The sequence below is a fragment of the Hemiscyllium ocellatum genome, chromosome 28 (assembly GCF_020745735.1).
Source record: "Hemiscyllium ocellatum isolate sHemOce1 chromosome 28, sHemOce1.pat.X.cur, whole genome shotgun sequence".
In the NCBI taxonomy this organism is placed as follows: Eukaryota; Metazoa; Chordata; class Chondrichthyes; order Orectolobiformes; family Hemiscylliidae; genus Hemiscyllium; species Hemiscyllium ocellatum.
Genome location: NC_083428.1, coordinates 47,041,591 through 47,066,286, shown reverse-complemented (window position 1 = coordinate 47,066,286; position 24,696 = coordinate 47,041,591). Strand labels below are relative to the sequence as shown.

General features: G+C 42.0%; 1 protein-coding gene across 6 annotated transcripts in view; it reads right to left on the bottom strand.

Moving 5' to 3' along the window:
- The window catches only part of eps15l1a (epidermal growth factor receptor pathway substrate 15-like 1a), a 366,481-nt gene that overhangs the window by 176,130 nt on the left and 165,655 nt on the right, over positions 1-24,696 (bottom strand). For all 6 annotated transcript variants that reach the window (XM_060846401.1, XM_060846406.1, XM_060846402.1 and 3 more), the window contains 2 exons: positions 18,586-18,747; positions 8,053-8,250 (listed from right to left, as the gene is read on the bottom strand). In XM_060846401.1, coding sequence (XP_060702384.1) covers positions 8,053-8,250; positions 18,586-18,747 — 360 coding nt within the window. The remainder of the gene's footprint in view (positions 1-8,052; positions 8,251-18,585; positions 18,748-24,696) is intronic.

Genomic DNA, 24,696 nt, shown 5'->3' with positions numbered 1-24,696 from the left:
CAAGTTGTCTAAAATTCAAAGGAAACCAGGCAGCAGCTCAGAAAACCCTAGGACAAGAAGCCATTGATGATGCTGCCATAGTCACTATTGAATTATCAAAAGATGCTATCCAAATTCAGCCAGCTACAGGAGGACAACCTGCAGGAATAGAGAGAGAGAAATGAGAACTCCAGGGGGCATTCAAAGGGGAGGATGGTGTCTGGAGGCGAGCAGACAAAGTGGTAGCACAAGTATGTATACAGAACACATTGCTTGAACTGCACTACGGGCTCTCCCATACAGGTAGAGAAGCCATGATAGCAAGCCTCGGAAGAGAGTGGTGGTGGAAGGGAATGTGAAGAGATGTGGCCAAGTACTGTCATAGCTGCATGGTTTGTGCACAACATAAAGCTGCACTGCGACCACTGTTGCCAGAATATAATCAGAGGAGGTGATTCCGAAGTGAGGGGTGCCCCTCCAGATCGACTCTGACAAACGGACACATTTTACAGGCAAGGTCATGAAGACTGTCTACCAGTTACTCGGCATTAGACAAAAACTTCACATTCCCTGTCACACCAGAGCTCAGGGATGGCAGAGAGAATGTATAAAATGCTCAAAAGGTACATAGAACATAGAACATAGAAGGATACAGCGCAGTACAGGCCCTTCGGCCCTCGATGTTGCGCCGACCGAGTCCTACCTAACCTATACTAGCCCAATAACTTCCAAATGCCTATCCAATGCCCGCTTAAATGACCATAAAGAAGGAGAGTTCACCACTGATACGGGCAGGGCATTCCATGAACTCACAACCCGCTGTGTGAAGAATCTACCCCTAACATCTGTCCTATACCTACCACCCCTTAATTTAAAGCTATGTCCCCTAGTAACACCTGACTCCATTAGCGGTAAAAGGTTCTTAGTATCTACCCTATCTAAACCCCTAATCATCTTATACACTTCTATCAGATCTCCCCTAAACCTTCTCTTCTCCAATGAGAACAGCCCCAAGTGCCTCAGCCTTTCCTCATAAGATTTTCCTACCATTCCAGGCAACATCCTGGTAAACCACCTCTGCACTCGTTCCAATGCCTCCACATCCTTCCTATAGTATGGCGACCAAAACTGCACACAATACTCCAGATGAGGCCGCACCAGAGTCTTATACAACTGCAACATGACCTCAGGACTCCGGAACTCAATTCCTCTGCCAATAAAGCCCAGTACACCATATGCCTTCCTCACAGCACTATTTACCTGGGTGGCAACTTTCAGAGATCTGTGTACATGGACACAAAGATCCCTCTGCTCATCCACACTACCAAGTAGCCTACCATTAGCCCAGTAATCCATCATCTTGTTATTCCTACCAAAGTGAACGACTTCGCACTTAGCTACATTGAATTCCATTTGCCACATTTCCGCCCAGCTCTGCAACTTATCTATATCCCGCTGTAACCTACCACTTCCTTCCTCACTATCCACAACTCCACCGACTTTTGTGTCATCCGCAAACTTGCTTACCCAGCTTTCAAGTCCTTCCTCTAGATCATTTATAAAGATAACAAAAAGCAATGGTCCCAAAACAGATCCTTGTGGTACACCGCTAGTAACTGCGCTCCAAGATGAACATAATCCATCAACTACTACCCTCTGTCTCCTTCCAGCCAGCCAATTCCTAATCCAAACCTCTAATGTATCCTCAATGCCATACCTCCGAAGTTTTAGCATTAGCCTACCATGGGGAACCTTATCGAACGCCTTACTAAAATCCATATACACAACATCTACTGCTTTACCCTCATCCACTTCCTTGGTCACCTTCTCAAAGAACTCAATAAGGTTTGTGAGGCACAACCTGCCCTTCACAAAACCATGCTGGCTATCCCTGATCACGTTATTCCTACCCAGATGTTCATAAATCTTATCCCTTACCATTCTCTCTAAGACTTTGCCCACCACTGAAGTCAGACTCACTGGCCTATAGTTGCTAGGGCTATCCCTACTCCCTTTCTTGAACAATGGGACCACATTCGCTATCCTCCAGTCCTCTGGTACTATTCCCGTTGACAACGACGACATAAAAATCCAGGCCAATGGCTCTGCTATCTCCTCCCTAGCTTCCCATAGGATCCTGGGGTAAATGCCATCAGGCCCAGGAGACTTATCTATATTCATCCTTTCCAATATTCCCAAAACCTCTTCCCTGCATATTTCCAGGGCATCCATTCTAATTATTTGTGATTCCATATTCACATCAGCAACAGTGTCCTGTTCCTGAGTGAATACTGATGAAAAGTACTGATTTAATGTCTCTCCAATCTCCTCCGCCTCCACACACAACTCCCCACTACTATCCTTGACTGGACCGATACCTACCCTAGTCATCCTTTTATTCTTGACATACCTATAGAAAGCCTTTGGGTTTTCCCTAATCCTACCAGCTAAAGACTTTTCATGTCCCCTTCTCGCTTTTCTTAGCTCCCTCTTTAGCTCCTTCCTGGCTACCTTATAACTCTCAATCGCCCCTACTGAACCTTCACGCCTCATCTTTACATATGCCGCCTTCTTCCCTTTCACAAGGGACTCCAATTCCTTACTAAACCACGGCTGCCTCACAAGGCCCTTTACACCATGCCTGACTGGTACATACCTATCGAGGACACGCAGTAGCTGCTCCTTGAACACTCCCCACATCTCATTAGTGTTCTTCTCTTGAAGCCTGTTTTTCCAATCCACACATCCTAAGTCATGCCTCACTGCATCATAATTTCCCTGCCCCCAGCTATAGCTCTTGCCCTGCGGCACACGATTATCCCTCTCCACCACTAAAGTAAAAGTCACCGAGTTGTGGTCACTGTCCCCGAAGTGCTCACCTACCTCCAAGTCCAACACCTGGCCTGGTTCATTACCTAGAACCAAATCCAATATAGCCTCCCCTCTTGTTGGCCTGTCGACATATTGTGTCAGGAAACCCTCCTGCACACATTGTACAAACACCGACCCATCTAATGACCTCGAGCTATAGCTCTCCCAGTCAATATCTGGGAAGTTAAAGTCCCCCATAACAACCACCCTGCTACCTTCACTCTTTTCCTGAATCATCCTCGCAATATTATCCTCTACTTCTCTAGGACTATTAGGAGGCCTGTAGAAAACACCTAACAGGGTGACCTCACCTTTCCTATTTCTAACCTCAGCCCAAACTACCTCAGATGGCAAGTCCTCTTCCATCGTCCATTCCACTGCTGTGATACTGTCTTTGACAAGTAATGCCACGCCTCCCCCTTTTTTACCCCCATGTCTGATCCTACTAAAACATTTGAACCCTGGAACGTGCAACAGCCATTCTTGTCCCTGTTCTACCCACGTCTCTGTAATGGCCACAACATCGAAGTCCCAGGTACCAACCCACGCTGCAAGGTACTTTAGCCAAGGTTGTGCACACCTCAGGCAGAACATGGGCTGAAGTATGGCTAGCCATACTAATGAAATTAAGAGCCACCACGAATCAGGCGACCCGGCTAACACCATATGAATTAATGGCTGAGCAAGCAATGCAATTGTTGGAGACAATAATCACAGGTGGCACCTATGTGGGTCCACTAAAGGACAAAGTTCAGCAGTATGCGATAGAATTAAATGCCCATTTGAAAGGGGTGTAGAAATCTGTAATTGATAGACAGGACAAAAAGGTCAAGGTAGGGGAACTTGAAATCTTCCCTGAGGTCTCAGCAGCAGGAAGCACTGCCTGACAAACCAGTCTTTGCCCCAAAATGGAATGGGCCATATGACACGGGAATAAGTGAGGACTCCTGGGCCTGCATAGATAGTAAAGGTAAAGGCACATGGAAGCACTGGACCCAACTAAAACCGTTTGAAGACTCCTGTGACCAAACTAATCTCATTGACCATTCCTCAAGCGCAGACAGGAGCAGCAGACGAGAATGTCATCCCGAGGGGAGTACCAATAACACGACAGGACAAACCACACAGAAGCACAACTGCACCTCCTGACGACAACAAAGAATTCGACTGTTAACTTTAGTTTAACTGCAAAATGCATATACATGTCTGTATTTAACTGTGTCTAAGTGTCACGACTGTCGGGATCATGTCAGGATTTGAAAATAATCTCTTCTATAAAACGCATCTAAGTCTACATGGAGACTGAAATGTCTGCTACCAACTGGCACAATCAGTAGAATCGCTATTTGTGGCCAACCGGTGTGGGCCCCTCATGACCTGTGTACAGTAGACACCTCAGGAGCACCGTGTAAGGGGCAGATAGGGAAATACAAATGGGGACTCCAGAGTAGATGTGTACCAGCCCATGGGGCCGGGTCCCCCAGCCTAGGGAAGGAAAGACCCATTTAAAACCTGGTAATTACCCACTCTGTTTCACAGGGCAGGGTTGGGAATGCATTTATGCCTTGGTTCCCAAAAATGACTCATGCATCCAGACACAGTGCACATATCAGCACTATACAGTCACCAGGGGACAGTTTACCAGCACCTGCAGTGAGCAGGCATACTTGAATGTGACCGTGGGCAGACAATTCATACGTCAGCTCTGTCACAGGGATGTACCCGTTCAATACTTACCAGCTGTGGGAGGCACCTGCGGGATCAGGGGCGGCCTGGGTGGGCAGACGGACAGACAGAAGGACAGGACAATGTCTGTTACTGAGCAGCGAAGGGATGTGTTTTTCTATTTAAGGGGAGTTATGCAACAGACATCCCAAACCTGTTTGCAGTAGGGACAATTGCACCCTTGACTGTACCATGCCCCAGCGGGATACATATTCAGAGAAGGATCGTGACCCGCTCCATCAGTCAGGAGTTCTGTGCAGGTCCCCTCCACTTTGGAGTCATCATTGGGATATGGATTCGTGGGATCTCTATCTTTGCGGGGGGGAGTGGCAGGGGTCGTCAGCACTAAAAACCGAAATTACCTTGCATGTGGCCTGACTATCTTAGGGAATAATACCTCAAAAGCTCTGGAAGCAGTTAATATAGAATTAGCTGAACTCAAATTTTACAGACAGCAGACACGTAACGCGGTAGCTTGTCAATTAGCACAGCAAGGGGGAGTTTGTACAATTGTTGGTGACAATTGTGTCATCCATATTGTTGATGCCTTTTATAATATTACAGAAGCCATCAAGAATATCAGAGACCAGCTAGATAATTTTCAACAGATAGCCATTATTACAGGCAGCTGGCTAAATTGATTGATAGGTAACTCTTGCAGACCCTATTTGACACACAGGATAGTTCTCCTCATTGCACTCATGCTGGTATTCTGTGTGGGCCTCGGGTGTTTAAAGCTCTGCTCTAAGGCGCTACTGACAAGAACTGTACCAGCAGCGAGTGCCATCACAGAAAAGCCCCCAACGAGATTGGCACTCCATGATACCCCTCAGGAGGAAGAACTCCTAGAAATGACCTACTGTACAAGTGAATTGGGTGATTTGTGGGAGATCTCTGAAGTCACCTCCTTGACCACAAAGGGGGGAGTGAAGTGGGAGATGGCACAGGGCAGGGTGACACTAGGCACACGGACACACAAGATGGCTTCTGAGCCATAAGTTGGCAACTTGATTCACAAGATTGCTGCCGGACCACAACATGGAGAGAGACAACACAGCCACTGCCTGGGGCCACCAAAATGCCAACACAATGCACTCACAACCCAATTGATTAGCTTAAGGTGGGTGAGGAGAGAATACACGTGAACGGCGTACACTGCCCAAAGTGTCTAGGTCCAGCCAACACCTTTGATAGAAATGCTAACAGTTTGATACAGACACACTACACAGTGATAACAGCCAGGGCTGCAGTAATCATCCTTCTCATTACGACAGCAATGGACTTCCACACAAACATCGAAACTGACAACAACCACACTGAAATTAACAAAGGCTGAGCTGGAACTGACAATGACTGCACTGAAACTACTAAGGATTCTGCAATGTTTACCATAAACAAAACATATTACAAAGACAATAACCTCAACACTGACCTATTATTACAAAATGTATAAAAGTATCTTGACGTGCCCAGGGTTGAGAGAAGAATCACAGCTGACCACTGCGCTCCGGTATTCCCTTGTACACTAAATTCTGTCATTGAACCCCAGCTCTGACTCCAAGGCTAGTGATTTTCTCCACAATAGTGGTAAATGCATGAAAGATGTTCCCAATGATTAGGGAGTCCAGAATCAGGGCTCACAGTCTAAGGATATTGGATAGGCCATTTATGACTGAGATGAGGAGACATTTCCTCACACAGAATGTGCCTAAGGAATTCTTTGCCACAGAAAGCGGTTGAGGCAAAAATATTGAATGTTTTCAAGAAAGAGATCGATATAGTTGGGGCTTATGAGATGAAAGCAGGAACAGAGTACTGAGCGGAATGATTCACTGTGATCATTTTGAATTGCAGAGCAAGCTGAAAGGGTCAAATGGCAGATTCCTGGTCCCACTTAATAGGCTTCAAAATCCAGTCATGAATGCTGGTGGATACTTAAACAACTCACAGGAGGAGGCAACACCATAAATACCTCCATCTCAATGGTATGGGAGTCTGGTATTATTCGAGCAAAAGATAAGGCTGATGCATTTGCAACAATCTTCAACCAGAAGGACTGAGTGGTTGATCCATCTCAGCCTTGTCCAGAGATCTCCTGCATTACATATGCCAGTCTTCAGTCAATTTACTTAACGTGAAATTAAGAAATGGCTGGAGATACTGGATATTGCAACAGCAATGGGACCTGCCAACATTCAGCAACGGTACTGCAGACTTGCACTCCAGAACTTGCCACATCCCTAGCCAAGCTGTTCCAGTACAGCTACAACACTGGCATCTACCCAATGATATGGAAAATTGCCAAGTATTGTCCACAAAAACAAAATAATTCCAATTCAGTCAATTATCATCCCATCAGTCCAATCATGTTTAGTAAAATGACGGAAGATGTCATTAACAGTACAATCAAGCAGCTTAGCAATAACAGATGCTCAGTTTAAATTCCACCAGAGGGCACTCAGCTCCTGACCTCATTACAGCCTTAGCTCAAACATGGACAAAACAGCTAATTCTTAGGGTGAGGTGAGTGACAGCCCTTGACATCAAAGCTGCATTTGACTAATTTTGGCATCAAGGAGATCTAGCAAAACTGGAATCAATGCGAATCAAGGGAAAACTCTGCCAATTAGAGTCATACCTGGTTCAAAGGAAGACAGTTGTAGTTGTTGGAGGTCAGTCATCTCGGCTCCAGGACATCTCTAGCAGGAAGTTCTCAAGGGAGTGCATTTGACCCTACCATCTTCACTTTCGAAGTCATGTCAGACTCAAAACATTAATGCTTTTGCTTCCCAGATGCTGCAAGACCAAAGTTTTGCCAGAATCCTCTTTTTTTTTGTTTCTAAATTAACCTCAACTTTATTGATTTGCTATTAGGCTGGTTTTATAATCTACTATATTTTTCAAAGCAGGTTCCTACTGTAATCTGGTCTGTAAAAGCAACATATTCACTAAGTTCTTTTATGTAGAAGTGTAAGGTGTTCAGTGATGGACACTTAGTCATTCCTCAATTCTCTCTCTCTCTCATACATGTGCACGCGCGCGCACACACACACACACACACACACACACACATATTAAGTCTTCAAAGGCCATAAAACCAAGCAATGGGGAAATGCAGACAGCAATTAGAAATAAAAGCCACAAATCCATAGGTTGGTTATCACTCTTTCTCCAGGATGAGCGTATTCAATAAAAGACCTCTATATCAAATTATTGAATTGATGGTGAAGTTACTCCACAAAGTTAATTCATACAAAAAGCAAGGCTATGGGAATGAAAGGAAGAGAAAGCAGTTTTTCTTGCCTCCTCCAATTTGGTAGTCTGAACTATACTCAATAGTTCTTTCCAAAAAGCATTTCTTCCGTAAATTTATAGACTTCTTGATCTCTATCCTGCTTTTTAAAAACGTATCTGAGGCTGTGGGAGATGCAGAAAATCTGACGTAATAGGAATGCAACTGATATATATAGTTCTCACCTGGTTAATTTCATCCTGAGTAGATTTTAGTGACTTGATGATCGTCTCAAGTTGTACCTTGCCAGCCTCAATGCTCTGTTCCAATTGTGATTCCTCTTGCTGTAGTTTATTTAGCTCTGTCTTGGCTTTGTTCAGCTCCTCTTCCTGGGATTGCATGTCTGACTCCTGATTTGCAATCTGTGTCTTCAGTGATGAAATCTGTTCCACACAATGTCAATATAATTAAATCATGTTACACCAGCCAGATGACAATTATCAACAAACCTTGAGAAAATACAGAAGACGATGAATCATTTATACTTAGCCTTCAACTATCTCATTATATGTGCAGCTTAGTCACAACCCATGTATCTTCTGAACAATAGAAGCTGCAGTTACAATATGAAAACTGAAGTTTATACAATAATGATTCACCCCATGAATTAGTCACTAAAATTACCTTCAACTCAACATCAGCTAAAACAACTTTACTAGATTAAAAAAAACACAAGATGACAGTTTTGCACAGCAAAAGACTCCTTCAACACTTAAAAAGATACAACTATTTGATTTATAGGATACATACATACTCTTACATCCACTTCTAGATCTCCCATGACAGTTCTCCTGTCAATTCCGATAACATCGTTGTTTTGAATTTGGTATACAAAATCAGTCCGTCGGTCAAATTTGTATTTATTTCATGTAAAACAAATCTGTGCTGAAGCTTTCGTGACTGTGCTCAGCGATTCAATCATTTCTTCATACAAATCATACATCAGTAATGCCCATGAAATGCGAGGAAAGGTGAGGAGAAAAACTAATCAAAAACTGATGGCAACCAATCTGCTTTGGGATGAATTTCAAGACAAAGACTTAATGAACCATCCATGTAGTGATACAGAGCATGCAATTAAAACAGAAAGGTCAACATGAAGTATTTAGATAGACATAAACAGAAATGGAATAAAGGGATGCAGACCATGTGCAGGCTGTTGGGATTAGTTTAGAATGACAATACGGTCAATACAGATATGATGGGTCAAAGGGCCTGTTCTATATTCAAACATCTGATCGGCCTCTCCTCCCTTAGCCTGAGTCATTGCATCTCAGTTCTTGCCCTCCTTGTAGTTCAAACAAATATTCCTGTTAAAATTTATCTTCAAAGGGTTTTACTGTCCTTGGTGCCACTTCTTGAAAAATTGTTTGAAACAGTAAACACAGCTTATTGTTACAGCTTGAAAAGACAAGTTGTAGGGATTGCTCAAAAGGATCACAGTGATCCATGCCAGTAAATTTTTCACAGGCTTAAACTGTCATGCTGCAAGCTGAATACATAAGTGCAGGGATAACTCTCTGAAACTGAGCATGAATGAATTAAAACATAAAGACCTGGATTTTGTGCTTACAATGACTGCAAAATTGTGAGTATCCACTTCCATATTCCTCTAGAATTAATGGAAACTTGCTGTTTGAGAGTGTACAGACACAATTAAACATAGCATTCCAGAAGCTGGTGAGTCTTTGTTTCTCCATAGGTTGCATTACTGAAGAAAGTCAGATTTCAAACAATTAGAAATCAGTGACATAATAAAAACAACGTATTTTACACTGTTAGTCTCGCACAAGACATTTGAAAATGCTGCATTGGGTTGAATGAGTTTTTTTTAAATTGACATACTAAGCTCCTAATCATTGCTGAAAATTCTGACCTTGAGAAACTAAGTTTAAAGGATGGTTTTAAAACACCTTAGATGATGACAGCCAGTTCTCTTTCACTTCCCTAAAGACTACTTTTTGGCTTCCTGAACCTTTTTCATAGCAGGTGTAAGAGTGCCAAGATGAAGGCCAGGTTACATAAGAATTTTCTGTAATAATTCACAACCCCAAGAAAAGATCTAAGCTCTGGTACAGATGTGAGAGTCAGGGGCCCTTCGGTCATCCTCACTTTCTCTTCCAACGGGTATAACCTGGTTTTGCCAACTCTGTAACCCAAGATGATCACTTGTGGCACCTTCTCTTCTAAGGCGTACGTCTGCCTGGGAGAAACCTTTGAGCATTATGTCCAAGTTCTCCAAGCTTCTTATTGGTCTACCCTGCTATTAGTATGTCATCCAGTTAGGGTCCCCCTTGACCTCACCTCTCACCCCACCAGTCTCCACATCCAACATATCATCCTGAAACAATCCCACCAACACCAATTAGACCCCATCATCATGAACATCTTACCCTTCTCATCCATCTCTGCCTTCTGCAAGAACTGTTACCTTCGCCAATCCTTGGTTATGCCACTCTCCCCACCAACCTATCCAGCTTCTCCCCCAAACCCCCTGGTACCTTCCCCAACAATCGTAAAAGATGAAACACCTGTTGGCACACTACACCCCTCACCTTCATCCAGAGCCCCAAACAGTCCTTTCAGGTGAGACAAAGTTTACCTGCCTCTCCTTCAAACTAGTTTACTGTATCCGGGAAGACCAAACATAAACTCAGGGCACATCTCGCCGAGCATCTCAGCCGGGCCTGCAGGGGCCAACCTGACCTCTCATTCATCACCAATTTTAATTCCTCTTCCCACTCCCTTCACAAACAGATCATCCTTGGCCTCCTCCACTGCCAGCCCAGACCCTGAAGAACTTTTTAGCCATTTAGCTGAGGCTCAGCTTTGTTGTGGCGTTTTGCTGTGGGTTGGCAGAGGGTCCCTCTGCTCAGCACATGCCCTGCATGAGGTTCTGCAATTGCCTGCACTCAAGTCGTGTTCCCCAAGCTCAGTCGAACAAGTACGGGTGTCCACTTCCCTTACAGGATGCCCTGTATTTCCCATGTTCTACTTGTCGCATTTTCTAATATTCCTTAACCAACTCCAACTCTTGGAAGGTTTTAGTGCTTGGTGCCTCTGGGAAAGTTAAGCCCTGTATAAGTGAGAATGATGCAGGTCCACAAGCACAATCAGAAGGATTATTTGCTGCTTTTCATCTGCCTCAATGTCATTTGCCCGGAAAAACATTGTATTTTTTCCACATAACGGGCCCAGTCTTCGACAGCAGGGTCAAATGAGTCAAGCTTCCCAAATAAAGGCATGATGCCAGAAATGCTTACCCCAACTCCAAGATAACAGGTACAGGCAAATGTATTTCAGCTATGTTCTGTTTCTCCTGCCGCCAATGAAATAACTGTACAGAGGGTGGGTCCCATCACCAGATAATCCTTTATTTACTAGTACACAGTACACTGCAGCCAGCAATCTCAGAGTCAGTCACCTGGACTGAGGAGATTCTAATCTCCTGGTTACATTGATTTTGCTGTCACCATGTCACCCTTTATTTACTAGTGCATAGTACATTGATTGTGGCCAGCCAGCTCAGTCACCTGGATTGAGGAAATTCTAATCTCATGGTTATATACTTTTTTTTCCTGGTTGTCTCATACACAAACGTCAAGCCCAGGATCTATCCACTGAAATAATGGCTCAACAGCCAGGTCCCTTCACCAAGTCATCCTTCAATTCAGTCCTCATTGAGGAGATTCTAATGCCCTAGTTTTACCTTTTTTTCTTTTTTTTAGTGCTTATTTTTTCCCCAGCACCCATGGTGTGTGTGTGCAGGTGTGAGAGCAGTGAGAGACACAAAGTGCACAAATCTTTATTTAGTTTCCACCACCAGGAAGAAAGGAAACACCCAAGTGGCCTGTGACAAGCAGTGCCCTTTACATCAAAGCGCAATGCTGTGTGTGATCAAAACAGTGAAGGGGAGGGACTAAATCAAAATAGAGTTGGAGGGGGAAATGATGCACTCCACTCCCTGCGGCGCTCACCTCGCCCTGAACAACTCCAGGGTGTTGGTGGACACCGCATGCTTCTTCTCCAAGGACACCTGGGCTCTAACGTAACCATGGAAGAGGGGCAGGCAGTCGGCCCTGACGACCCCCTCCACAGCCCGCTGCCTGGACCTGTTTATGGCCAGTTTGGCCAGGCCCAGGAGCAGACCCACGAGGAGGTCCTCAGACCTGCCCTCCCTCCTCCGTACCGGGTGCCCGAAGATCAGGAGCGTGGGACTGAAGTGCAACCAAAAGCAGAGGAGGAGTTTTTTCAGAAAATCAAAAAGGGAGTGCAAACGCCCATATGTCCTAGTTTTGTTTTTATTTCCACCACCAGGAAAAGTAGAAAAACACCCGAGTGGCCTGTGACAAGCAGTACCCTTCACATCAAAGGGCAATTCTCCTGTTTATATTTTTTTTGAGACTCCTGTTTATTTTTTTTTTATTTTTTTTAACTAACCCCCACACTACCGCCTAACTGCTGTAGTGCTTATTATTTTTATCCCCAGCACCCATGGTGTGTGTGCGCGCAGGTGTGAGACACAGTGAGAGACAAGGTGTACAAATCTTTATTCAATTTCCACCACCAGGAAAAGTAGGAAAACACCCGAGTGGCCTGTGACAAGCAGTGCCCTTCACATCAAAGAGCAATGCTGTGTGATCAAAACAGTGAAGGGGAGGGCAAGGACTAAATTAAAATAGCGTTGGAGGGGGAAATGATGCACTCCACTCCCTGCGGCGCCCACCTCTCCCTGAACAACTCCAGGGTGTTGGTGGACACCGCGTGCTCCTTCTCCAAGGACACCTGGGCCCTAACGTAACCGCGGAAGAGGGGCAGGCAGTCGGCCCTAACGACCCCCTCCACAGCCCGCTGCCTGGACCTGTTTATGGCCAGTTTGGCTAGGCCCAGGAGCAGACCCACGAGGAGGTCTTCAGACCTGCCCTCCCTCCTCCGTACCGGGTGCCCGAAGATCAGGAGCGTGGGACTGAAGTGCAACCAAAAGCAGAGGAGGAGTTTTTTCAGAAAATCAAAAAGGGAGTACAAACGCCCATATGTCCTAGTTTTTTTTTTATCTTTTTTTTAAAACATCTGAGTGGCCAGTGACAAGCAGTGCCCTTCACATCAAAGGGTGATGCTGCGACATCAAACAGACACTCCTGTTTATTTTTTATTTTTTTTTTATATAGTGTGTGTGCAGCTGTGAGACACAGTGAGAGACATAAAGTGCACAAATCTTTATTTAATTTCCACCACCAGGAAAAGTAGGAAAACACCCGAGTGGCCTGTGACGAGCAGTGCCCTTCACATCAAAGGGCAATGCTGTGTGATCAAAACAGTGAAGGGGAGGGCAGGGACTAAATCAAAATAGAGTTGGAGGGGGAAATGATGCACTCCACTCCCTGCGGCGCCCACCTCTCCCTGAACAACTCCAGGGTGTTGGTGGACACCGCGTGCTCCTTCTCCAAGGACACCCGGGCCCTAACGTAACCGCGGAAGAGGGGCAGGCAGTCGGCCCTAACGATCCCCTCCACGGCCCGCTGCCTGGACCTGTTTATGGCCAGTTTGGCCAGGCCCAGGAGCAGACCCACGAGGAGGTCTTCAGACCTGCCCTCCCTCCTCCGTACCGGGTGCCCGAAGATCAGGAGCGTGGGACTGAAGTGCAACCAAAAGCAGAGGAGGAGTTTTTTCAGAAAATCAAAAAGGGAGTGCAAACGCCCATATGTCCTAGTTTTATTAGTTAGCCAAGGCTTTCCTGATTGGCCCAGGTTAACAACTCCAAGCAGCTCATAGTCAACAAAGTCCACCTGGTCCCAATCACTCCAGTAAGAATTCAGTTCAGATTTGTTTGGGTCTTCAAAAGGATTTCAGTGATTTTTTGCCACTTAAATTTATGGTTATAAAAATTTCATTAATGTGAAATTCAAGTCAACTAGAGTATAATACCAGAAGTGAGAGGCAGAGATACATATATTAAAAAGTGATTCATCTATGGAGCTGGTCATGGAGATGTTTGTAAGGGGAGAGCCAGGATTGTGCGCTGACGGAGAAATAAATCAATGAAGGGTGTTTTTTGATTGGGTGCATGAGCAGAGCAATAGCATTTATGGAGCATTAAGAGCAGGCAATTGAAAATAGTCTTTATTCGATAAATACACTCTGACATGAGCAGTATGGCAGATGGAATAAGTTGGAATTTTTAAAAATCCAATCAACAAAAATAAAGGCATAAGTTGTGCACACCGGTCATTATTCGAGAGGTAGCATTTCTCTTGCTGCTTTAGGATATGACATCTGAGTTAAAAAAATACTGCAAGTCAAGCACGGAGTTTTAAGACATTTTACATGCTAGAAGATCTCCCAGTGTGTTGTTCACATAAATTTGGTCAATCACACTACCAAATGTAACACACAACACATCATTCTGTTCTCAAAATCAACATGAGAGTTCAAAAGACACAGAATATACAAAAAAATCAGTAGGCCATGTGGCACTCGAACTTGCTCTGATCATGTTGGAAGTTCCACAATGCCAATTTCTTGCCCAATTCCTATATCCCTTGATTCATGTAGTAACCAAAACTCTGTTGAGTTTAGTCTCAATATACACAGATTAAGCATTTATAACTATGAAATGGAGAGCTGAATGTCTTTGGATTCTCTCAGCAAAGAAATTCCTTACCTCAGTTCTAAATGACCAATGACTTATCTTGATACCATTGTCCCTCAATCTACACTCACCAAGGGAAATAGCTTATCTCCATGTATCCTGGCAAGTCCTTTTAGAATTTTATATTTCCAATTATACCACATCTGACACTACAAAACTCCAGTGTTTGTTGACCATTCAAACTCAATATCTATTTAAAAAAGAACCCCATCATACCAGGAATCAGTGGTTGTCAGTTGTTGCCTCTTCCTCTAAAACAAATAAAGCATATCCTTTTTTTAGATATGGAGACTAAACAATGCACTAGACCCCAAGTGTCGTCTCAACACAACGCTATCAAGATGCAGCAACAATTTCCCATTCCCACCTGCAGCTTCAACTTACCTTAACAGTCAGGCCGCATTTGATGCCTTAGTAGAGATATTGATGAGAAAATCATGCACATAATACTGACAGAGACTTGCATTATTGGGATGAGCAAGTCTTTCATTGGATTACAGCAGAAATAGGTATTTGCAGCTCAAGACAATAGTTATACTACTGTGGGGCTCCCAAAACTGAGAGTTTGGGTACAAGATGACATGTTGGGTCTGTGGATCCTCAAGGCAGTAATAGCTTTTTTCACGTTGACAGGCTGCAAACAAATAGCCTCTGAAAAGGCTGGGGTTTTCTTACTTAACTGCAGTTTAAAGACTTCCCACAAGCTGAACTTTATTTTCCTCCCCAACTAATCAGCAGCAGGCACCACAACCCCCATCATGCTCAGCAGGCAAAGCCAGGCTCACAAAACCTCTCACCCCCCCCACCCCCCCTCCTTTAACAACTCTTATTCGACGCCCCAAATTGTCAATGCAAAGTCAGGCTTTAGAATGGAGTTGTGCTGAAGAAAGTTGAGTATCACTGAACTTTTGTGTAGACTGGCTAACTCTCCAAATCCAGTGGATCTCCATGAAAATAAAGGACAGGAAGTTGATAAATGAATAAGATGAGAGCCAACAGTCAAAATCAATCACAAAAGGAAATCAGCCATCTGTCTCCAATTGCATATGCTTATTAACAGCTGGGTTTGCTATACTTTTATTTTCCAAGGAAAGCTTATTCCAACTCTTATCCTCCTCATTCCAATGTATTGAATTCAATATATAAAATGTCAAATGGAATACCGTCTGTTAGAACACCCATGACTGACCTCTGGGAATTCAGATCAGATTGGGCTTAATGTTGCAGAGGTGAACAGAAAGCAAATGATTTGAGTTTGGATCTGTTTCAAGTGGGCATGAGTATACACCAAATAACTACACGACCATCTGGTTGTGAAATTAACCAATCCCTTACAGTGGACATTGCTTTCTGATAGAAGGCGTACACATTCTTATCAGGCTATTTGTAAAGGCAGAAAGTTAGACAAAAATGAGTTTCACCCGCTGTCTATGTTTGGCACTGTCCCTGAACAGCAACATCTGAAAATATTCCTTTCCTCAGTTCTCACATTCTTCAAACAAAGTTTACAGTTTAAAAAAAGATGAGCAAGAATTCTGTACACCATAACATAACATGTCAGTCCATTCAAATTCAACCAGAAACTTTGATTAAACTCTACCATCTTGCAATAGTTAATATAAAGAGAACGTTCAACACTACAGGGAAAATTCTTCAAACAAGCTGAAATATGTGCACATATTTTTTGGAATCATGTGAAAAAAATGCAATACTCCGAAGGTTTATCTGGGAACACAGCCACAGCACTGAGAGTTAATGGCTGACATTTAGAAAAACATTTGTGCGAGGGAGTGGTCTGCCTCGTGGGGAAAGACAAACTGGCTGACGGCAGGCGCTGAACAGCACTGATGGTGGCCATGAAGAAATCAGTGGTGACCTGGACCACCCTATCCCGTCCTTCCAGCTCGCACAAGCTGCCTATGAAGCCAGATACCACATGGGAATGATACTTTGAAAGCAAATTACAAACCTGATGATTTATTGGAACATTATTCCTGGCATGCTCAATGATAACATGCAGTTGTATTGAACTGGAAGGAAGGATGCCGGGGCAAGTTGTTTTTTGCACTGTATGGTAATTCTACACAACTGAACAGCTGGTTGGAAGGATTACTTTGCTCTCAAGGGATTCAGACAATAACATAAACTGCACAACTGGACCTTGTGCAGCTTACACAGTCATTGGTACCAGACTCATGATGCAAGCTTTTAAGTCCCAAACAATATTTTTATTTCCATTCTTATTTTTCCATCTCCCATCTCCAAACCATTTGACCTCTGTCAGAATAAAATTCCAGAGTCTTCAACAGAACCGCATCCAAGTTGTCATTCTTCAACAATGTACCTGGACAAATGTGATCAATTGCCTAATTGACAGTGATTGGGAAGCACTGGGAATGATTAAATGGAACTTGACAGTGCCCAGATTCACACCCAGTAATAGGCCCCACATATTGATTGGGAGCAGGCCTATTGAATGATTATTCCTGATCAGAAATTAACTGTCCCAGCTGATGTGAATAGTTTCAGCACAGTGTAGGAATTGGGCCTGCAAAGTTCCTCATCCAAACTGGCCACTGTACTGATCACTTTAGCTTTGAACAGACAGCGCCACCTTCAGCCTTATTTTCAATTTTCAGTAGCAATTTATCTAAATTGTTATATTTGCTCAGCCACTCTATATCATAATCCAAAGATGGGCAGGCTAGGTGGATTAGCCATTAGAAATGCAAGGTTACAGGGATAGGGTGGGGGTAGGGTGAGAAGCTCTGTAGAGGGTTGGTGTGGATTCGATGGACCAAATGGCCTGTTTCCACATTGTATGAATTTTATGCATCAACAAGAGGAAAAGGAGACTTCTTCTTTACTGTTTTTAATACAGCAGCTTTGGATTGTAATAGTTGCCCAATCACTTGGATTTTAATTTAAAAACTTTTACAAAGTTTATCATTAACTTTCAGTAACAACAATAATGTGCTTCCTAAAAAGAACTGCAAATAGGAAATCATAAAACAAAATAATGGTAACAGGGAAAACCTTGTATTGAAAATATGATTAAATTCAGAAGAGCGATAGATTCAAGGTTGTAATTCCCACTTGGGGGCCAAGTGACTATAACAAACACTGACCCATTCAGCAAATTCTCAACCACCTAGAATGATGTTTATAAAAATAAATCAACCACTGATTTGCAGCGACAGTATATCCTTGTAGTAGTTCCAACTAAAGCCTATAATTTGATATTCTGCTGAACTATGGGGTGGTTTTGCAGTACATATCAACCCAAACTGACACATAATCCTCTCAATTTTTATGTCTCTACCATTTTTGTTTAACTTTCTCAACTCTCTAACAGTTATCTTTTTCCTGTTAATCTGCAAACACTAGTCCTACATGTTCTTCATCTGCTTGCATCTTCACTATGTCAAAGTTAAATTCCATTACATTGCTTTCTCCATAAATTCATTCTCCCTTTAGTTTCAAAATTCCATCAATTGACATGATTGTAACTATTTCCTAAAAACTTCACAATGTTTCAAAACCAACATTAGCTTTAAGTTTATAAGTAAAGATGTCAGCAAACATACTGAATCGATGCAAGTCCTTGTTATCATTACCTGATTATCAAGCATGAGCTGGAGCCCCAGATTTTGTAATCATCTTTTACTTTCAGATAAACTTGAGTTCTCCCTTCTACAGAATGCTCAAAATTATGATCTGATCGTCTGTCCCAGTAGGCCCACAATTAGACTTCAGCTTTTTGCCACTATAGTCCTAGTCTCTTAATATCAGCATCACATTAAAGTAAGTAGAAAAAAATAACAAAAACCCTTACAGTTTCCAGACAACGGAGACTTGTACCCATCAATACAAATGATTATAATGCATATCCCAAATGACAATTTGTTGAAAGAACCACACATTATAAATATTAAACCATTTGTTGTACATTCTATACTGCTTAGAAATTTCAGTGCACAGCATGGTTGTGAAAGAATCTGGTAATAAATATATCATCCAAATCAAATGCTTACACAGTCTCCAGGTTGCAGGTTTCCCTTGTTCTTACCGTCTGGTTCTCTTCCTGACACTTCTGCCGGATGTCACTGAGCATGTCCTCAAGCTTGGCCTTTTGTTGGTCCATTTCATCCAGCCTGTCCTGGGCAGCCTGCTTCTGGGATTCCAGCTCCTGCAGGCTATTGTTCTCTCTGTCCAGATCATTTTGTAGTTCCTGCCAATACACAGAGAATCAACCTTTGGTAATACAATTATCCCAAAAAATAGAGAGAACCTTTGGCAGCACAATCATCTCTAACAATAGAATGCTCAGCCTCATACTTAAAAAGACTGCTTTACAAATAAAAAACATAATTTATTTTAACTTCACATAGGAAATTCAGAGTATAAATAGAGCATTACAAATAAATAAATCACATTCTAATTCCTATCAGTTGATGGAATATTCCAGGGGAACACCTCATTGGCTTTATTCAGTTTGTGATTTTAAATGCAAGCTGTGCACATTATAAGAAAGTACACAAACACTTCATGAACACATTACGTCATTTCTACTTGTGGTCAGAGTTGCCTTGTTCTCCATTTCAGAAAGGCTCCAAGTGAAGCTGGTCAAGATTTCCCCGCCTCCTCTCAGCCTGATTAATATTTCATCAAGATACAAAAGGTCAGGTTAAGATTTATTTTCTCTCATTCACTCCCCCATCCACCCACCAATCAACTATCACTATATTGCAATCACCAATAAAATGATTTGCAGGATATGAGTGAGACTGTTTGGGACAATCTGCACATTTCATACATTGAGCACACAACTGAATGCAACAGCATATCTGGAGCTTCAACCTTCTGCATTCAGACCACCTTCTCTGCTCTTTCCAGATTTATATTAGACTATTATCATTTTTGTAAAAATCCCAGCTTCAGCTGAACTCTGACTAGAAATCAAGCTTAAAACGAAAATGATCTGTTTCTGGCTATATAAATATTGGTCAGGACACCAGGGAACTATCTGCTTTCTTTTTCACCTTTTATCATCCACTTGAAAGCTCACAAATTAAAAAGACAAGAACCACATTTCAGGAAAACATGAGCCTGACATAGTCCACATTTGGATTCTGGATTATCTCAGGTTAGTAGATATTCTGATAAAATTTTGCTTGTCTCTAAGAATCCCAGAATTTGTAGACAGCTTGGTCAATAGCACATCTGCCTCAGAATGTTCAAGCAGCACTACAAACCTTAGCGTTAATCTAAACTAAAACTTTAGGACCGAAGGAGAACTAATGTGTACAGTTTAATTGGCTTAAAAACACCTTGTCATTATTGAGAAAGAGATCTCTGGTGTCCTGACCAACACTTAGAATCCACCGACAGCATCAAAACAAACCAACTGGAACATCCGTTGATTGCTTATTGATGGGATCTGCATGCAATCTTGCTGCAACATTTGTCAAATATTCTGCACTTACAGAATTAATCTAACGGATATTGCATAGGAATGATGGAACAGATCCAGACCAATCAGTTGAAGTGGTACACACTGATGTTCATTCCTCCTCCCACCTTACTTCAGTCAACCCTATCAGCATTCTGAATTACTGGTTCTTTCCTCCTACTTACCTAGCTTTCCCTAAACGGCCATTTGTCTCAATCAGTCTGTTATAGTGAATTCTTATTTTACTTGGTCTGAGTGAAGAATTTCATTTGAAATCTATACTAGTTTTATCAATGACTATCATATATTTATGGCCACTCAATTTAGATTCCTTTACAAATGGAACCATTCTCCTAAGGTCTACCCAATCAGGCCCTTCAAAATATTAAAGACCATCAACAAGTTGAAGCTTAATTTTGTCTAATCGAGAAAAGAATGACAGCAAGTTCAGTATTTACTGACATGTATAACCTTACAGCTGTAGTACTTTCAAATTCTTTCTGCACCTGTTTGCAATATAGAGACAAGAATTGCAAACAGCATTCCAAAGATAGCCCAAACAAGGTTTTAAGTTATGTTTAAAACGACTTCTGTTTTCAATTTCCTTTAAAAATGAGCCTCCCTGCTTTGTTTGTCTTTTTTATGACTTTGTTTTTCCCATTGTTATGAACCTGAAGCTTCTTGATCCATTTTTTCCTCTAATTTATGTAAATTCTTGTTCTGCAAGTAGCTGGCTTTTCACTCTTTCTACCTGATTTGCTTACTTTGAGAAGGGTACAATTATTTACTAACAGTCACAAATGAGAAACCTTTTAGTAGATAAAAACTGCATTCAATCTTTGGGATTGAATTATTACGTGACTTTATCACAGGATTAAAGTCAGAGGTGCATATTCAGTTCACAAAAATCAGGAACAACCAGTTGGGCAAAGTCGTCAGGGAAGCAAATAATCACAGTTGGATTGGTAGAGGGAAGAGAATAAGAAAATCATTTCTCCTTTGTCCTACCCTTAATTTACCCTCTTTGCCTGACCTGCAGCATTTGTTAAGTATTGTGCATTTATGGAAGTAATCAATTGGATATCACATACAAACTAACAGATTCAGACCAGTTTGTCTCCTGGTTCATGGAACTTCTCACACAATTGCTGCAGGTTCAAATGATAAATGAAGAGTTTCAACTAATAAGGGGACAATCGACTAACAATTTGGATGTATCAGGTCATGACAAACTCCAAAATGCTTTGTACCAAGATTGGAAACTATATTCCACACATATCAGGTACTGGTGATCTGCTCAATGACCTCAAAACAACCCCCAGAACTTCAAACATTAGAAACTGTAGCATGCTGAGACAGATCATCCAGGACAGGTATCTGGAAGATATTAATCCATTTCCAAAAGCTAGTGCTTCCAAATAAACCTGTTGGATGATAACCTGGTGTTGCGTGATTTTTAACTTTGTACACACCAGTCCAACACTGGCACCTCCAAATCACATCTCCACATCACCTCCACCTCTCAAATTTGGTGGAATCTGGCAGACAATTCAGTTGCTGCCTCAGCAGCCATCCCACCATGTGGAGGCTGCCAACCTCTAATCCCAGAATCGAGACATGCCTTCCTAAATGGAAGATGATCCAGGGTAACAATAAATAGTGAAAAAGAAAATGATTGAAATCACATCCTGCTGGCAGGACTCAATCCCACAAGGGCATTAAAACAAAACAGTACTGATGAAGATACAGCCAAACCTAAAATATTTAGATCGTGGATTTATGCATGGGATGTCATGTCTGACAAATCTTTTAGGGTTTTTCGAAGAGGTAACCAAAAGGATTGATGAGGGTAGGGCAGTGGATGTTATCTATATGGACTTTAGAAAGGCCTTTGACACCTTCCCACTTGGCAGCCTAGTTATGAAGGTTAGGTCGCATGGGATCCAGGGAAAGCTAGCTAAGTGGATTCAAAATTGGCTGAATGGTAGGAAGTAGAGGGTGATGGCTGAAAGTTGTTTCTTCAGACTGGAGATCTGTGACAAGTGGTGTGCCACTGGGGTGGGTGCTGGTACCTACGTTATTTGTTATTTACATAAATGTTCTGGATGTGAATGTACAAGGCGTGATTACTAAGTTTGCAGATGATACAAAATTAGGAGGCACCATATATAGTGAGGAAGGTTATCAAAAACTACAGAGGGATCTTGATCAGATGGGGAAGTGGGTTGAAGATTGGCAAATGCAATTTAATACAGGTAAGTATTAAATTCCCTAACTTTGTAAAGTTAAACCAAAGTCGGACTTATACAGTAAATGATAAGGTCCTGAGGATTGTTGTGGAACAGAGGGACCTAGGAGCACAAGTACATGGTTCTTTGAAAGCAGCATCACAGGACAGGATGGTGAAGAAGGCATTTAGAATGCTGGCCTTCATTGGTTGAGGCACTGAGCATCGGAGTTGGGACATTAGGTTACAGTTGTATAAGTTGTTGGTGAGGTCACATTTGGAGTAACGTGAACAGTTCTGGTCACTCTGCTGTAAGAAAGACGTAGTTCAACTGGAAACAGTGCAAAGTAGATTTACAAGGATGTTGCCAGGAATAGGCCTGAGTTATAGGGTCAGGATAAGACTTTATTCCTTGGATTGTAGGAGATTGAAGGGTGACCTTATTGAGGTGTATAAAAGCACGAGGGGCATAAATAGGATGAAAGCATATAGTCTTTTTCCTGGTAGAATTGAAAACTGGAGCAGATAGGTTTAAGGTGAGAGGGGAAAGATTTAAGAAAGACCTGAGGGGAAACCTCTTCATGCAGAGAGTGGTGCGTATATGGAATGGGTTGCCAGAGAAAGTGGTTGAGGCCAGTACGATAACAACATTTTAAAAACATTCGGATACATACGTAGATGGCAAGGGTTGAGGGATATGGACCAAATGCAGGCAATTGGAATTAGCTGAGTGGGCACCATGGTCACCAAGGCGCTTGTTTCCATGTTGTATTAATCTATGACTCTATATCGTCTATATAAAGCCATTTTCTATATAAAGCCATTTTCAAAATAAAGACACAAGTCCCCTGGTGCACTAATGTACAAGTTTATATTTTTTTCTTTTGAAATTTATATACATGGTACTCAAGCATCCTGCAACTTGGCTGGCTTCTTGTATTTGATCACAACTGTCTTTACCATTAAGTATATACTCAGTTTTGTATTTTCAATTCCCAGCTCCAAAGAGCTTATCTAAACTATGAACCACAGTCCCAATATGAATCCTTACTTCAGACTATGGAAGTTTGAGGATGTGAAAATAATGATATAAATTTAATGATCTTCTTTATACCCATAAGACAGAATCCAAACCTGAAAAATGTGAAGATTTTGATTTCATTCACTTTTACCCCTATAAAGTGAAGCTTCCAACTGTGTGAATTTTGAATCAAAATGTCCAGAGCTTGAATTGAAATGTCTACAAATTCTTGACTGCCCAGGTCATCTCTTTTAATAGGTAGCAGTCAATAGAAAAGTTTTATTCATTTGAACATATGTACTAAATAAGGTTGGCAAGTTGCAGGGACAGATAACCATGCTGAAATATCATGTCAAAATAATAACAAACAATCTGACTCTAAAAAAGGGCTGCTCGAGTACCAAATATTCCAGGAAACACAAGCTGTTTAGCAAAGAAAACAGCAATTAAGGAGTGTACTGGTGCATTGGAAGGAGAGAGGATGAACGTAAGTCAGTCCTGGAGAGGTTAAGTTCTGAATCTATTCGGTGCTATGAGACCATTTTATATTTAATACTGCTTGGAGGACTGAAGTTTTGAAGGTTTGCAGAAAATTGACTTATTTCAATCTTTGTGGAAATACCTTTAAAAGAAGCCATTGGAAATCTTTGGAGATCTAGCTCTGGGAATGAGGTAGGTCAAGTGAATTAAATATCAATCACATCTAATGGAGTACTGTATTGAGGAGACAGTGATCCCAGTTCCATAGTTTCCTGATTCTGTCCTTTTGCTTAGTCCACACATTCTTCTCAGCATCCACAATTCAATATTATCCTGTTGTTTGTTCCTACTGCCAAAGATTCTGCACATAGCCAGTCTCACAACTGTCTTGGAGATTCTTCTTTTCAGTTTCAACAATATGCTTCTATTCTATAACTCTTCATTGCAATTCTCCCAATTACTCTAACCAGAACTAATCTGTGACTCCCTTGTAGGTCTTCACTACACTCTGGGTGATGAATTTCAAATATTAACAACCCTCAGAGAAAAAAATTCTTCCTGACATATAGCAGCTAAAATTTAATGCAGGGTAAGTATAAAGTGATTAGTTTTTGTTGGAAAAACAATGAGATAAAATAATGGACATAATTTTAAAAGAGATAGAGGATCAGAGGAACATGAGATATATGTATACAAATAATTGAAAGTAGCAGGACAAGTTAAGAAAGTGCTGACTAAGATGTACAGAATCCTGAGCTTTACAAACAGACAGTACAGAAGTGAGGAGTTGTCATGATTATATTGAATAGCATTTTCAAAATTTAGTAAGATAGCATAGTTGTAGATTTACAACTCAAAAAGTGCAGGAGGGGAACATAGATTGTGATAGCGGAGGTAAAAGTCAGTACCAGAGAAGGTTTGAAGGCTAAATGTAAGATGGTCACAACCTAAACAATACTACAAGGGCCTTGCATAAGAGTATTCCCCTCAGATATGATAG